Source organism: Sabethes cyaneus, chromosome 1 (assembly GCF_943734655.1).
Source record: "Sabethes cyaneus chromosome 1, idSabCyanKW18_F2, whole genome shotgun sequence".
NCBI lineage: Eukaryota > Metazoa > Arthropoda > Insecta > Diptera > Culicidae > Sabethes > Sabethes cyaneus.
This window is the reverse complement of record NC_071353.1, coordinates 149,437,807-149,452,155: the sequence shown is the minus strand read 5'-3', so window position 1 is coordinate 149,452,155 and position 14,349 is coordinate 149,437,807. Positions and strand designations below refer to the sequence as shown.

The following is a 14,349-nucleotide window of genomic DNA, read 5'->3' as shown; positions in this document are numbered from 1 at the left end:
GACTTCACACAAACTTTCGGTTTCATTTTTCTTATTCAAGTTGAGTTGTAAATTTCTTGCTGAGCTGAGCGGTCGTGAATTAGTGTTTCTTTAGCGGTTGCATTCTGAGTCAGGATAAATTTAACCGGTGCCCTGGAACTTTGTTTACAGTAAACTGCAGCGAAGACAAAACATTGAACGAAAAGTAAATATCTGCGCGTGCTACTAGTGTGTGTGTCTAATATCGAATAACCATGGCTTCGGTGCTAGTAAGATCTGGAATGGTTCCTCTCGCTCGCTCCACCGCCGTCGCCGGCGGCGAAGCCATGTGCTGTTTGCGACCGCTTTATGTACTGGATAAAAGCCACTACGGTGGTGGTAGGAGTGCCACCATCAACACACCACTACCCGGCGGTAAACGCTTTGCGACGATTTCATCAGCTTTCGGCCTCAGCAGCAGCGGGAATCGTCAGTTTACGGAAGCATTCCGGCAACCGAAATCGGTACTTTTTGGAGGATCATCACGTTCCATTGCAGTTTCTTCCGGTGTCCTGTCCAGTGCAACACGAGCGGAACCTTTTAAGGTAGGTGTTTTGACGAAAGTGAACTGCAGGTGTTAGGTTGCATAGAAAACACGTGTACGCGCAAATGGCTTACATCGTTTCGCAAGTACCTTCAGACATCGTAGTGAGCAAATAGCTGCTGCGTGCTAATTTTACTGATAACTGGTTTAGGTTAGTTGCGCTTGCCTTCTACCAAGAAGGAAAAATTTGAAACAAAGCAGCTTAAATGAAGTAAATTGCCCTTGTGATTGGATAATTTTATGAATCTATTATAGTAGGATTTCGAATATGGCAACAAATGCTTGTCGCCGATGTTGCCAACATCGAGAAACTGTTTTGATATGAAAATATTGAATATAAATGAATTAAAAATAGACCAATTATCATTAACAATTTTTCCGATACCGATGCAAGTGAATGTTTGACACCCTGCGGTAAGACATAGTCCTTACGGCAATTGAATTATTACTTTTCAAAATATTCTACATATAACTAGAAACTTTTTTTCATACAATAATGAGACATAATCTTTTTGTCATTTAGAATATGTATGACCGTTACCGAGAATTAGAACAGTCAATTGTAGTTTGCACCATTGCTTCTACAAATTTCACGCCGATCAGTTCAATACTTTCCAAGTGTATAAGGGTCATGCAGACACAGAAATTCATTTTTATAGGTATAGATTGGAATTGAATTAGACTAGGAATCAGATTTGAAGTTTTGCTCGTAATTAAAAATGGCATTTTTCGTCTTATTCTCACATATTTTACCTCTTTTCTGTTCCACTTTTTCTCTTTCAGTCTCGTTGTTCAACTTTTTGTTACGTTTATTCTCCTATTCTGTAGCGTTTTCTTTGCTTTTGCTCTCACTTTCCATCCGTTCTTCCTAATTTTTTTCGTTTTCCGTTTGTTTTGTTTGTTGTGTTTCCTGTCTCATTATTTCGTTTTTTCTTAATTTCCTATTCCATTTTTTTTCAGTCATGTTTTTCCTTATGATTTTTATTCATTTTTTGTTGTTTTCTTTATCGTTTTGAGTCTTCTCTTTTTTCTTTATTTTTTGGTTTCCAGTTTCGCCTTTGCTTATTGTTTTTCATCTTCGTTTGGGCCGTTTTCCATTTTTTATGTCCCGTTTTTCATCTTTTCTATCTTTTAATTCTATTTTTTGACTCCTTTTTTCCTTTTATCTTCCTTTTGCGTTTTTATCCTGTTTTTTTGTCTGTACTGTCCTATTTTCCTATATTTCTATTGCTCTTTCTCTGTTCCTGCTATTTCCTCTTTCTCTGTTCCTTTTCTCTTATTTTCTTGTCCCATTTTTCGGCCTTGTCCTGATTCCCAAATTGCCGCTGCTTCGTAGACTAACGTTGTTTTCCAAGAGCGTCTTCGAATAATACGAAATTATACGAAAGAAAACTTGTCACGATTAAATTCCACTATTTATTTTGTTCACGGCAGATACCCATTCCGAACTCGAAATGATGCGGCGAAATGTGTATGAGTACGAAAAAGCTGTTCCATTCTTCACCCTTTTCCTCAATCCTAAATTTCCGTTCATCCGTTTTCAGGACCGTTCCTCCTCTTTTCCTGTGTCTTTTCTTTGTTATTTTCGTTCGTTCGTCTTTTCATTTGTTATTTGTTTATTTGTTGATTGTATTCATCTAACATACTGTCTTAATGAATAAAATTATCACAATTTTCATATAGCAAAACCGTCAGATTTAGTTATTCTACGCGAGAAAGTGCTGGAACTTTTACCAATAGACTAAACCCCGTGTTTTTAGTCTTGACCTTGAAATGCGGTCAAACATATATTAATATTTTTTGAAACGGTGGTTCTATAATTGATGAAGGGATGGTAGGGGAAAATAATGAAAAGTTTTTAAAATGGTGGGGAAACCGTGGAAAGGTGAGGGGGGGAGGGGCAGCGTTACACGCAGTACCTTGTAAGTCGCTAGATAGAGTCAGAAGGATTTTTGCACTGGCCCCGTGGGTGTTCTGTGCTCTGATGGCGCCCGCGGGGTCAAGCCTTAGAGAGACGTTTAAACCCACAGCTTTACTGCACTAGCTCTTTGGTCTCGAGGGTTGGAAGGCTGGTGAGTCTCTATATTTTGAAGCTTCTGTCGACTATCTCGAACGTCCAGCTTGTGCTGCGCTCAATTTACTTTGTATCTTGGGACAGTGCATGAATGCTAAGGGGATGAATGATTAAATTTGCCCTGATAACTTGATAACCACTAATGCTCCGAAATTTGTCTTGTCTTTGTGTTGAAAAATTGAAAGCGGGTGCGCGGTTGAAGACCGGTGTCAGGCGGGGTTGACGAATCCTCCACTTCTTCACTATACCATATACTGCAACTCGAGTGGTACAAAAAGTCCAAAGCACATTTACAAATTCGACCTATCATTTTTCTTCTCATCATTATATTTAAAATATAACATTCGGCCTTTGGCAGAGATCTCAGAATCAGTTCGTGGAGTCCGTGCAGGGCCGGAACGCCTCCACCTGCGGGCATAGACGTGTCGGCTATGCTTGGGGCTCCACCTGTGTTTTAGTGGGCGACATTGCCTGTCTTGTCAGGTAGAACTGATGTTTGAGGTCTTCCTGATACTTGTTCACATCACAAACGGGCCCAGCGCAGAGTTTTATACTCTATTAAGCGACCAGTTGGATAACCCGAAAAAAAGGAAAAAAAACTAAATCACAAGCACAAAATTAAATTTGAACCAAACTCGATCGTTGCTAAGAAAGAATTGATTTTGTTTCTGCTGCAACACATGCAAGGCCTGCTAGGTGCTAAGCATCGATTATGCAGCATTTACCACATCTCCTTTTGTCGCAGATTATGCCCTATTGATGACAATATCCTGCTGCCATGAAGGTCTGCATATCAGACGGGACGGCCGAACAGGTTGTTATGGTTCGGAATGTTCACTTGATCCTGGGTTGCTTATTATACTGTTTTCATCGTGATTAAATGGAAATTCAGACACAGGATAGATGCCAAGGTGTCAACTTTCTTAAGATGAGCTGTGTTCCTTTCTAGTATACTCCCAGATATAGGATCAAGAATCTTCACCTTGTTTCCAATTTTATCTAAAACGTTGTACACAGTTCTTCCAAATGTTGAAGTTAGCTTTCCGGTTGAAATAATGTTTTGTAACAACACACGGTCTCCTTTTCTTAGGTCACTTGGGGCGCTGATTCGATGTCACTAATTGATGGAGCCTTAGAACGAATGATCCTACCTTGTAGTAACACGGAGGGAGCCTTGCCGGTAACGGTGTGTGGGGTTGTGTTATACATTAAGAGATATTGAAGCAAATCCGTCTTTCAATCGCGATTCATTGGATGACTGATTTTAAGTCGTTTTAGAAGCGAACGGTTTTGTCTCTCGACCATTGTCCAAAGTTATCGTCCTAGGATAACCTTGCCGAACAAAAACGGGTTCTACGCGTTTGATTGTTTCCTCCGACGTGATTTTCCGCATTGTGCACACTTTATAACAGGTGTATTAATCCACGATTACTAGCAAGTATTCGCTTAACGGCAGTGAGCCAAGAAAGTCCATTGCGACATCTATCCAAGGGTTCTTTCGGCATTGTATGACGGTGCATTGGTTCGGGGGCTGAAGGCTTACTTCCGACATCCTTCACAATTTTTCACTGTTCTTTTTGCCTCATCATCCGTTCCAGGCCACCATATTCGATCACGTAACCGAGATATCATTAATGTCTCGCCAGGATGGCCTTCGTGCGCAAGCTGTAGCATCCTTGCTCGCAGACTTTGGGGAATAACAATTCTATATCCACGTATGACGTTCCCCTCAAGCAGACTGAGGTCGTTTTGAAATGGCGTGTACTTCTTTGCGCTACTCCTAATTGTTTCATTGTTCCAATCAGCTGTTTCCACGCATCTTTAACTAATAGTAGTTCAGGATCAGTATCCAAGGCATCTTTTATCTGTGATACATCAATAGCTACTGATTCGGTGATAGCATTGATATAGATCTGATCATCACAATTATCTACGTCTTTACTATCGTTTGCTAAAGAGAGTCGAGACAACGAGTCTGCTATGTTCTCTTTGCCGGGCTGAGAAGGAAGCACTCGCCATAGTTTGGAGTGTTGGATAATTCCGGTTGTATTTCATTAGAAGAGACTTTGAACTTGAAACCGATCACCGACCTTTAAAAGCATTTTTTAAACCAACATCACTACCTCCTGGGCGCATAGAGAGGTGGGTGCTCAGACTACAAGCCTTCAAATTCCGAATAATTTATAAGCCCGGCAAAGAGAACATAGCATATTCTTGTCTGGCACTTCAACATCTTCTTCTTCAGCATAGAGCCGGGGTGGCTCGTGCTGTTTCAAGCACTCGTCTCCATTCAACTCGGTCTTGGGCCACTCGTCACTAATTTCCTAGTCGTCTCAGAAGTCACAAATCGCTTTCGACCTGGTCGAGTCATCATGCACGTTGGGCCCCCCTGTTCCTGGTGCCGGTGGGGCTGTTGAAGAGGACTATTTTTGTCGCACTGTCGTCCGGCATCCTTACGACGTGTCCGGCCCACCGTAGCCTGTTAACTTTCGCTAGAAGAACGATGAGTCTCCCCTGTAGCTCAGTGCCTGTAGCTCGTGATTCATACGCCTCCGCCACTCTCCGCTCTCAGTTTGTACTCCGCCAAATATCGTCCGCAGCACTTTCCGCTCGAACACGGCAAGGGCGCGTATATCCACCGTGAGCAGCGTCACGGCTACAAGTCCATAAAGAACTACCGGTCTAATAAGGGCTTTGTACATTGTTAGCTTCGTGCGGCGGCGCACCATGGGATGAAACCCAAATCTAGGTGGACAAAAGTAATTACGCTAAAACCGTTAGTCCCCGGTATGTATTATGTTCGGAGTAAATTTGTTATTTTAACTTCCGCATTTTTTGGTGTATATGACATTAGGGTGACCATCCTAGTAAGAGAGTTCAAAACATAAACTTTTTTATGGCTTAAATTAGCTAAATAAAATGTTCAGCAAAGTTAAAGAACAATAAATTTCAAGTAACTTTGCCAAAAGATAAAAGTTCCATCTCTTATGGTTGATGGGCTGGAGCTATTTAAAGTTTTATGGTCGGGGTGGACCTAAAAAATCCGTTTTTTCTTTATATCTTCTTTCGTGTTTAGTTCTCACAAATCATACCTTCTGAATACTTTCACATGCATAGAAAACGCACATTTCGTTTGAAGGAATCAAGTTGCTATCTCCTTTGGTTCTCAAGCTACAGGCATTTTTTCTAAAAAAAATATGGTATTTTCAAATGTAAATAACGCAAAAACTGCTCAAAAGCAGCAATTCAAATTTTGTATAAATATTTAGTAATATATTGGCCTACGAGATCACATCGGTCCAGGTCGGCCCTTTTTTTCTAGACTGTATTGAATGATGAAGTAAAAATTACCGGTTTACTTACCAAAATCACAATTTTTACGTGAATAGAATGGATTAAAAAAGCGAAAATAAGTTTAAATGATTGTATTTGTCTTAATCAAGTATAATTATATTTCCTTTTATTCGTCAAGCATTTGTAGACTACATACAATAATGTTATTACAATGTTTACTTATATACTATACATTATTCCTATGGCTAAGTCGTAGTTTCATTTGGATTCTGGACATAGTGATGTCAATTCTTTCGCAATTTTGATTATAAAGGCGCATCATGTTGGTATAACGCAACATACTATATACCTAGGACTAACAATTTTAGCGTGATTACTTTTGTACACCTAGATTTGAGTATCATCCCACAGTGCGGCGTATGCTTCCTGCTCGTAGCATTTTACCAAGGGCAAAGTAGGCCCGATTTCCCGCTTGGATGCGCCGCTGGATCTCCTTACTAGTGTTGTCCGCGGTCACCAACGATCCCAAATACACGAACTCCTCTACCACTTCTAGTTCGTCGCCGTCAACGGTTACCGTCCGTGGAAGACGCGCGTTTGTTTCCTTTGACCCTCTTCCTTTCACGTATTTGGTCTTACATTTAGTCCGTTTTTCCTATTGTTTTTTTTCGGTCCCATTTTACCATATTTCTCTTTTTTACGTTTGATTTCTTTGCCGTTTTGCTCGTCTTCTCTATCGGTTTTCTTTGTTCTCTCCTTATTCATCTTTTCCGTTTTGGGTTCTCAAATTTTCTGTTTCGTATATTCTTAGTATCTCGTTTTTCCTCTTTAGCTCTGTTATTTTCTTCTTTTTTCTGCCCGCTGTTTCCCCTTTCTCTTATTTTCCAATCCCGTTTTCGCTCTTTTCCTAAATCCTAAATTGCCACTGTTCCGTATACTAGCGGTTTTTAACAGTGTCTTAGTAGAATGCGAAATTAAATGAAAGAAAACTTTTTCACGATTTTAAATTGCACTCAACAACGGATACGCATTTCGACCTTGAAAACAGACGCTGCGGCGAAATGTGTATCTGTCGTGAATTTATAGCAGGTTTTAATCGTGAAAAAGCTGTTCTTCACCCTTTTCCTCAATCATAAATTACCGTTGTTCCGTTTTCAGGGTTGTTTCTCCTCTTTTACTGTCGGATTTTCTTTGCCTTTTCGACCTTTTTCTTCTTTTCGATGACCGGTTTTTTTTTGGGTTTTTGAATTCTTTTCCATTCCGTCTTTCATTCGGTTGTCGTTCCTTGTTTTTTTTTCGTTCGTCTGTTCCGTTCTTCATCTTACTATGTCCCACTTTTTCTTTTTTTTTCTGCCAGATTTGGTTTTTATTGTTCTCCCCATTTTTTTTCTATCTGTCCCATTTTTCCCCTTTTTCTGTTTTCATTTCTCTATTTTCCAGCTCCCGTATTTCATCCTTTTCTTTTTCTATCCCGTTTTTTCTCCTTTTTTGTAGAATTTTTCCTCTTGTTCGGTCCAGTTTATCCTCATTTTCTTTTTTGTTTTCTTTACAGTTCTTCCATATTTTTTTTTCTTCAAAACCATTTTCAAAATTTTATTTTGAATCCTCCGAAGACTTCTTCCTCGTAATACAACTTGACCAAATCGGAACGGCATATAACATTGCTGGTCTAGTTTATTTTTCAGACAAAATCTAGAATTTCTGTTCACCCTCTCTGTCCCAGGGGTGTTTTGGTGGTTTACAGTTTTTGATCATGTAAAAAAGCTATTAATTAACAATTCGTCAAACGCAACTATACACCTTGTAAAACAATGTTTTTACTACGTTACCATATTTGAATGCCTCAAAAATTTTAATCGGTCGATTTTAGTATCGGAAGTCATGGAGCACCTGTGCTACCATGGGACAGAGAGGGTTAATGAGAGGATATAAGCATCTCATATATTTATTACATTTTGCTTGTATACTTTCAATGTGGTATCCAGCCGTCTTTTATAATTTGGTAGCTCTAGAGAGGAACTGACCTCTGAGTCAGCCATACATTGATTGATTGTTTGGTATATTTTTAAAATTGTGAACCTGTACAAACATTGCAACACGAATGTTTCAGAAACTTCGCAGTGAAGTTGTTTAATTCTGCTCAACTTCAGAATAATATTTACTATAACTTAATAAATCGTATCAGTTCAAAAATACCAAAATACAAAAATATTTTCGAACAATAAACTGGCACTTGCCGAGAATCAATCGCAGCAAACCGTCAAGTGCTGACGTACTCCCTGCCGGCGTGCCTAACAACACAATAACAACGTCGTCAGGGAGGTTGGTAACAGAAGAAGAAAGTTATAGTAAAACTAAACTAAACCAGTCGACAGGGCTGTTCCCCCTCATCTCACCACTGTCCTTGTCGGAGATAAGAAGCGCTCGCGTACGGCCGATTCCCTATTTTTGTTTTACACTTTATTGATCTCCTATCAGCATCTCTAGTAAGAGCATCATCTCTAGTAAAAACACAACTTTCAACGTCGTAGCCTTTTGAAAGTGAGATGAAACTATCAGGCCGGCACACACTTCATTCAGTTGCAAACTATCAGAGCGAACAGTTCTAGAAAAAGAAAACGGTGCATTTCAGTTGACATAATCGAGACTTAACGAAACCCTTAACGAGCAGAATGCCAATTAATTCATTCAAAAAAGTAATTGACCACTTGTTTCCTAATTTAACGTGTCTATTCTAATGATAAAATTTGAACATCTCTTCTTTTCTTCCCGTTACAGATGTCCGGCAACGCCAAACTACTGCACGAGAACCTGTGGGAGTCCGATCCGGAACTGATGGAGATGATTCGAAAGGAGAAGAAGCGTCAGGTTCACGGTCTGGAAATGATCGCAAGTGAGAACTTCACTTCGCTATCGGTGCTGCAGTGCCTGAGCTCATGCCTCCACAACAAATACTCGGAGGGTCTTCCCGGTCAGAGGTAAGCTACAATTTTTACATCCCTTAGTCCTTATCAAAGGTTTTAGATGTCCTCATCAAGATTAGACTATATAGACAACAATCACTTGACGACGCTGCGTTCTATTTTCATAAACCAGCCTCCTTCAAGACCTCGTAACGAACTTAGTAAACAACATAAAAACATCAACCGAGATCTTCGCCAATATAGCTTATCAATGCCTTCGATCCGGGAGGAAACAACAGATCCTATTTGCGCACCACCATCTAGATCATTCAAAAACAAAAACAAAAAACAGCATGAACTTGTCCCTTATCTACAAACATAACTTGTCTCTATCTGTTCTTCTTATTTCATTTGTCTCTCTTCGCGTATCGTTCGCAGATACTACGGTGGCAACGAGTACATCGACCAGATCGAAATCCTAGCCCAGCAGCGGGCCCTCAAGGCGTACCATTTGAATCCGGAAGAGTGGGGCTGCAACGTGCAGCCCTACTCCGGTTCACCGGCAAACTTTGCCGTCTACACCGGCCTAATCGAACCGCACGGGCGCATCATGGGGCTGGATCTGCCGGACGGTGGTCACCTGACGCACGGTTTCATGACGGCGACGAAGAAAATCTCCGCTACGTCGATCTTCTTCGAATCGATGCCCTACAAGGTGGACCCGAACAGCGGCCTAATCGATTACGATAAGCTGGAGGAAAGTGCCCGGAACTTTAAGCCGAAAATCATCATCGCCGGTATTTCGTGCTACTCGCGGTGTTTGGATTACAAACGTTTCCGGCAGATTGCCGATGCGAATGGTGCCTATTTGTTCGCGGATATGGCCCATATCTCCGGGTTGGTAGCAGCCGGTGTCATTCCGTCTCCGTTCGAGTATGCCGATGTGGTGAGCACGACAACGCATAAATCACTGCGTGGACCACGCGCTGGAGTGATCTTCTACCGGAAGGGTGTACGCAGTGTGAAAGCTAATGGGGATAAGGTGATGTACGATCTGGAATCACGTATCAATCAGGCTGTGTTCCCCGGTCTGCAAGGAGGTCCTCATAACCATGCCATTGCCGGAATTGCCACCTGTATGCTGCAGGCTACCACACCGGAGTTCCGAGAGTATCAAGAACAGATCATCCGTAACGCACGTGCCCTTTGCAATGGGTTACTCGAGAAAGGCTACAGCATTTCAACTGGCGGCACCGATGTCCATCTAGTGTTAGTGGACTTACGTCCGGTTGGCATCACCGGTGCTCGCGCTGAATACATTTTGGAGGAAATCTCAATTGCCTGTAACAAGAACACCGTTCCGGGCGATAAGAGCGCACTAAATCCATCTGGCATTCGACTGGGAACGCCCGCGCTGACAACGCGAGGTCTGCTGGAGGCTAACATGGCCGATGTGGTGAACTTTATCGATCGGGGACTGAAACTGTCGCTGGAGATTACTGCCGTGTCCGGTCCGAAGCTGGTCGACTTCAAGCGAGTCCTGCACGAAGACCCGACCCTGAACGCAAAGGTGCAGGCTCTCAAGAACGAAGTGCAAGCGTACAGCGAGAAGTTCCCCATGCCTGGATATGAAGACTACTAGAGGACGACTTCATCAGGTATGTGCGTCGTTCTTATTGTTCTTTATTGTGGCGGACAAATGTTCAGTTCAGCTTGATTTGTGCGATGATGGTAATGTATGGCGGGACGGCCAACATTTCACTGCTTGCAGGAGCTAGGGAATGGTTGGGTAGGTTAAGAAAAATGAACAGTTATGAATTTAAGGTATCGTATTAAAGTTTCAACAATCCATCGGATGTACGGATGCTAATTTAATATCACTTGCCGTTCAATTTTGCAATTCCAAAAATAATAATTTTGAAATGGCAATCTACAGATTGCTTACTGTTCTGAGGGTAGTTGAGAACTGACTAATGGGTTGAGTAGAAAAACTAATAGTCTAATCGACAAACAATAGAGACTGCAAATTGTACATTATTCGGAAGAATTCTCTGAATAGAGCAAGTTACCTGTATTGCCAATTCGCTTAACTGAATCAAACGCTGCCTTGAAATCTGTAAACAGCAGATCTACTGAAGCATGGGGCGGCAACCATACTGTATTCAAATTTTTATCAAATGTACGACAGAAAGCTCCAAGCGGCGTCATGATTCATGAAATGTTGTAACTCTTTGTCCTTCATTTCCAAAATACACTACAACTTTTGGAATACTATAGTCTGCTGGTTGTTCATCTGGCATTCTCGCTAAATGTTCAACCCATTGCATTGCACCCGTTGGGTTTTTTCAACTAATTATATCCGCAGATTTGTGATGCACGTTCACTACATGTTACCTTAAAGCCTGACTTCCAGACGAGACTTGATCGTATGATTTTATTGTCAAAGACAAGATTTGTACGGATTTGCCAGCTGCGGGACTCCTTCAGCATAGAGCCGGGATGGCTCGTGCTGTTTCAAGCACTCGTCTCCATTCAACTCGGTTTTGGGCCACTCGTCGCCAAACTCTGCAAAGCCAAGAAGTTGGCTACCCTTGGTAAAAATCGTGCCTCTCGTTTCGCTGCCCGCTCGTCGGATTACCCCCTCAAGAGCGATGTTGAACAGCATACAGGATAAACCGTCACCTTGTCTCAACCCTCACCGCGTCTCCAAGGGACTCGAGAGTGTCCCAGAGATACGTACGAAACACATCACTCGATCCAATGTAGCTCTGAGCAGTCGCGTCAGTTTGTCCGGAAAACCGTGTACGTGCATTATCTGCCAGAGCTTGTCTTGATCGACTGTATCGTATGCTGCTTTGGAATCAATAAAGATGTGATGCGTGGGCACGTTGTATTCCCGACATTTCTGCAAGATCTGTCGGATAGTAAAAATTTGGTCCGTAGTAGCGCGAGCCCCCATGAAACCCGCCTGATAATTCCCTACGAAACCTTGTGCTATCGGTGACAACCAGCGTAACAGGATCTGGGAGAGTACCTTGTAGGCGGCATTTACCAGCGTAATAACCGATCACCTTTTTTGTAGATGGGACAAACCACTTCTTCCATCCATTCCTCCTGTTCGGATAGAACTGGTAACTATTTTCTGTAGCAGCAATTTGTTTTATGCAGCTCAAACTGTAAGTATATTTTACCATTAATTTTATAAATTTGCATTTGATTGTTTACGACTTACAATAAGTAGTTTCCTTTCTAATCTTCGTACACACTATAATCCTTTTTTCCACTATCGTTCCTTCCTTCGCTATCTCTTTTGCTTTTCTTGCCCTTTCCTTATCCTGGTAAACTTTAGTTAATAAATATTACTCACTTAATAACTTCTTTTCTTATTTTCAAGTATGTACTTACGATCGCGATTTGCTTTAAATATTAATCTTCTTTCTCTCTTTGCAGGTTAGCAACAGCCACGGCAACAGCGGGAATTGCGCTTGAACAATTGGTCTAGGGTTTAGACTCGAACAACCGGTGTCTATTTTCGATCACTGTGTTAGGCTGTAGATTACTAATCACTTTAGTGAACAGCTGCCGATTACTTCTGGTCTTCTAGAAATCACTGTTTTACAAGCCGTTTAAATTTTTATCCACTACTGCTCTTTCCGTAATGCCATATAATTACAATTTTAATTTAAATGTAACTTTGCCAAGACCTGCTAATATTTTTCCTTCATTTGTTTTTGTTTTTCATCTGTCAATTTGACGAGCCGCGATCAGTCGAATGCACCGTTTTCGGTTACACCGTCGCACTGCCCAGCGGTGTCAACACCTCCGGTAGCTTTTTCTCCTCCCAAATCCACGAAATAACTTTGCCTAGCGTTTCTCCGCCATGTTTATAAAGCTCTGCCGGTAGGCGGTCCTTCCCAGCGGCTTTATTGGTCTTCAGCAGCCCGATTTCTCGTATGACTTCTTGGAGATCAGGTGCGAGGACATTACTATCTTCCATGGGCGCTCCTAGGGTTATTTCCGTTCCGCCTCCTTCTGCGACTTCGCCATTGAGATGTTCATCGAAGAACTGCTTCGATGAACTAACCGTACCTTTTCTGGTTAGTTTATTCGACGTAAACGGAGGAGGTGGTTGCCGTTGGCTACGCGTTGATTGGTCGTATTTGGCGTGGCCAGATTTTACGATGGTCTGATTACGTTTAGTGTGCCGCAAAGCGGGTCACTGGACGCTTTGCTGAGATTCGGTGAGGTTATGTTTAAAGCTGCTGACTGGATAACGCTCACCGTGATCCCGTTTCCACGAGATCGGTGCTTACGGTATTGAATAATGGGAGTACCTGCGACCCAGGAGTCCCCAAACTGCTGTCGTTATGGACTGGATAGTCCACGACGCTGCTTAATCCCCGAGTCACTGGTGCATGCGTGACGAGGATGAGATTAGCGGCTTTGGTAACGCTTGCCGCGGTCCCGTTTTACCGGACTGGTTGTTTGCTGTGCTGATTGGACCCTCCAGGAGAAGTAGTCCAGTCCAAGAAACTTGAAGAACCCGAGCTCGTTTTAACCTGGCCAAGCCACTCACTTAATAACGTCTCAGCCAAGCGAAAATGGTGCGTTCGCTTCGATGTCTCGATCAGCACTCTCGAGCTGAGCCTAGGTTCGCCAGTTCAACATCAGCTTTTCGGTAAAACTCTCCAAACAGCCAACTTCCTGGCTCAATTCAACAGTTCAGTGGAATGGCTCACCGCCGCGCCCTCTGCATATCGAGATGCCGAACGTGCCGTATTCACCACCCAATTAAATCCGAACGGTAACAACCTCCTCATAAAACTTACGTGTGTCATTAGCTCGGAATAGTTATTCTAATTCTTCACGATCTCTGTTCTCCCTTTTCGTCCTTTTTCCTCCTCAGGATCGTGTATGAACTCCAATAGGGCGCCAGGGATAGACTGTATTTCAGCCGAAATGCTCAAAGCTGACCCATCTTTGTCAGCCCAGATCATGCACTAGCTTTTCAGCAATATATGGGAAACCGCAACTTTTTCGGTGGATTGGATGCAGGGCATATTAGTCAAAGTCCCTAAGAAAGGAGACCTAACTGAAAGCGGTAACTTCACTCAAAGTACAGCAAAGATTCGCTAAGTCGCGGCCCAATTAACGAATTCAGGCTGTACTGTATGGTAATTCTCAACCTGAATTCCGTGCTGACCGATCATGTGCAGACCATATCACAGCGCTCCGCATTATATTGGAGCAAATCAACGAATTTCAGGACTCTCTTCTGCTGGTGTTCGTTGAAGACGTTAAAAAGACGTTCGACCGTCTCAAGCACGAAAACATCTGGGGCGCACTTAGGCGTAGAGGAGTTCCAGATAAGTTAGTCCATCTCATCGAAGCTCAGTACAGGGCGTTCTCGTGCAAGAGGTAAGCCCTCTGAAGCTTCGTTTTTGTGTCGACACAGTCGAAAAAATCCTCAATGTACTGGCGATATAGTTCGCTCTTGTTTGCTTTCGGATACTGGC

General features: G+C 42.4%; 1 protein-coding gene and 1 long non-coding RNA gene across 3 annotated transcripts; one reads left to right on the top strand and one right to left on the bottom strand.

Moving 5' to 3' along the window:
• On the top strand, nucleotides 1–10,683 carry LOC128740381 (serine hydroxymethyltransferase). Of its 2 annotated transcripts, none has more exons than XM_053835925.1 (3): nucleotides 1–563; nucleotides 8,709–8,908; nucleotides 9,272–10,683. In XM_053835925.1, exons 1-3 carry the CDS (start codon nucleotides 234–236, stop codon nucleotides 10,473–10,475), a joined length of 1,734 nt encoding a protein of 577 aa, XP_053691900.1. In that variant the 5' UTR covers nucleotides 1–233; the 3' UTR covers nucleotides 10,476–10,683. The 2 variants fall into 2 exon arrangements, with proteins under 2 accessions (XP_053691900.1, XP_053691907.1); XM_053835932.1 differs by lacking the exon at nucleotides 1–563 and adding an exon at nucleotides 8,492–8,626.
• LOC128740397 (uncharacterized) lies at nucleotides 10,657–12,501 on the bottom strand. The gene is made up of 3 exons (XR_008412194.1): nucleotides 12,239–12,501; nucleotides 12,066–12,176; nucleotides 10,657–12,007 (listed from the first exon to the last, which is right to left on the bottom strand). It is a non-coding gene; the product is annotated as an uncharacterized LOC128740397 (long non-coding RNA).
• Nucleotides 12,502–14,349: the final 1,848 nt, after the last annotated feature.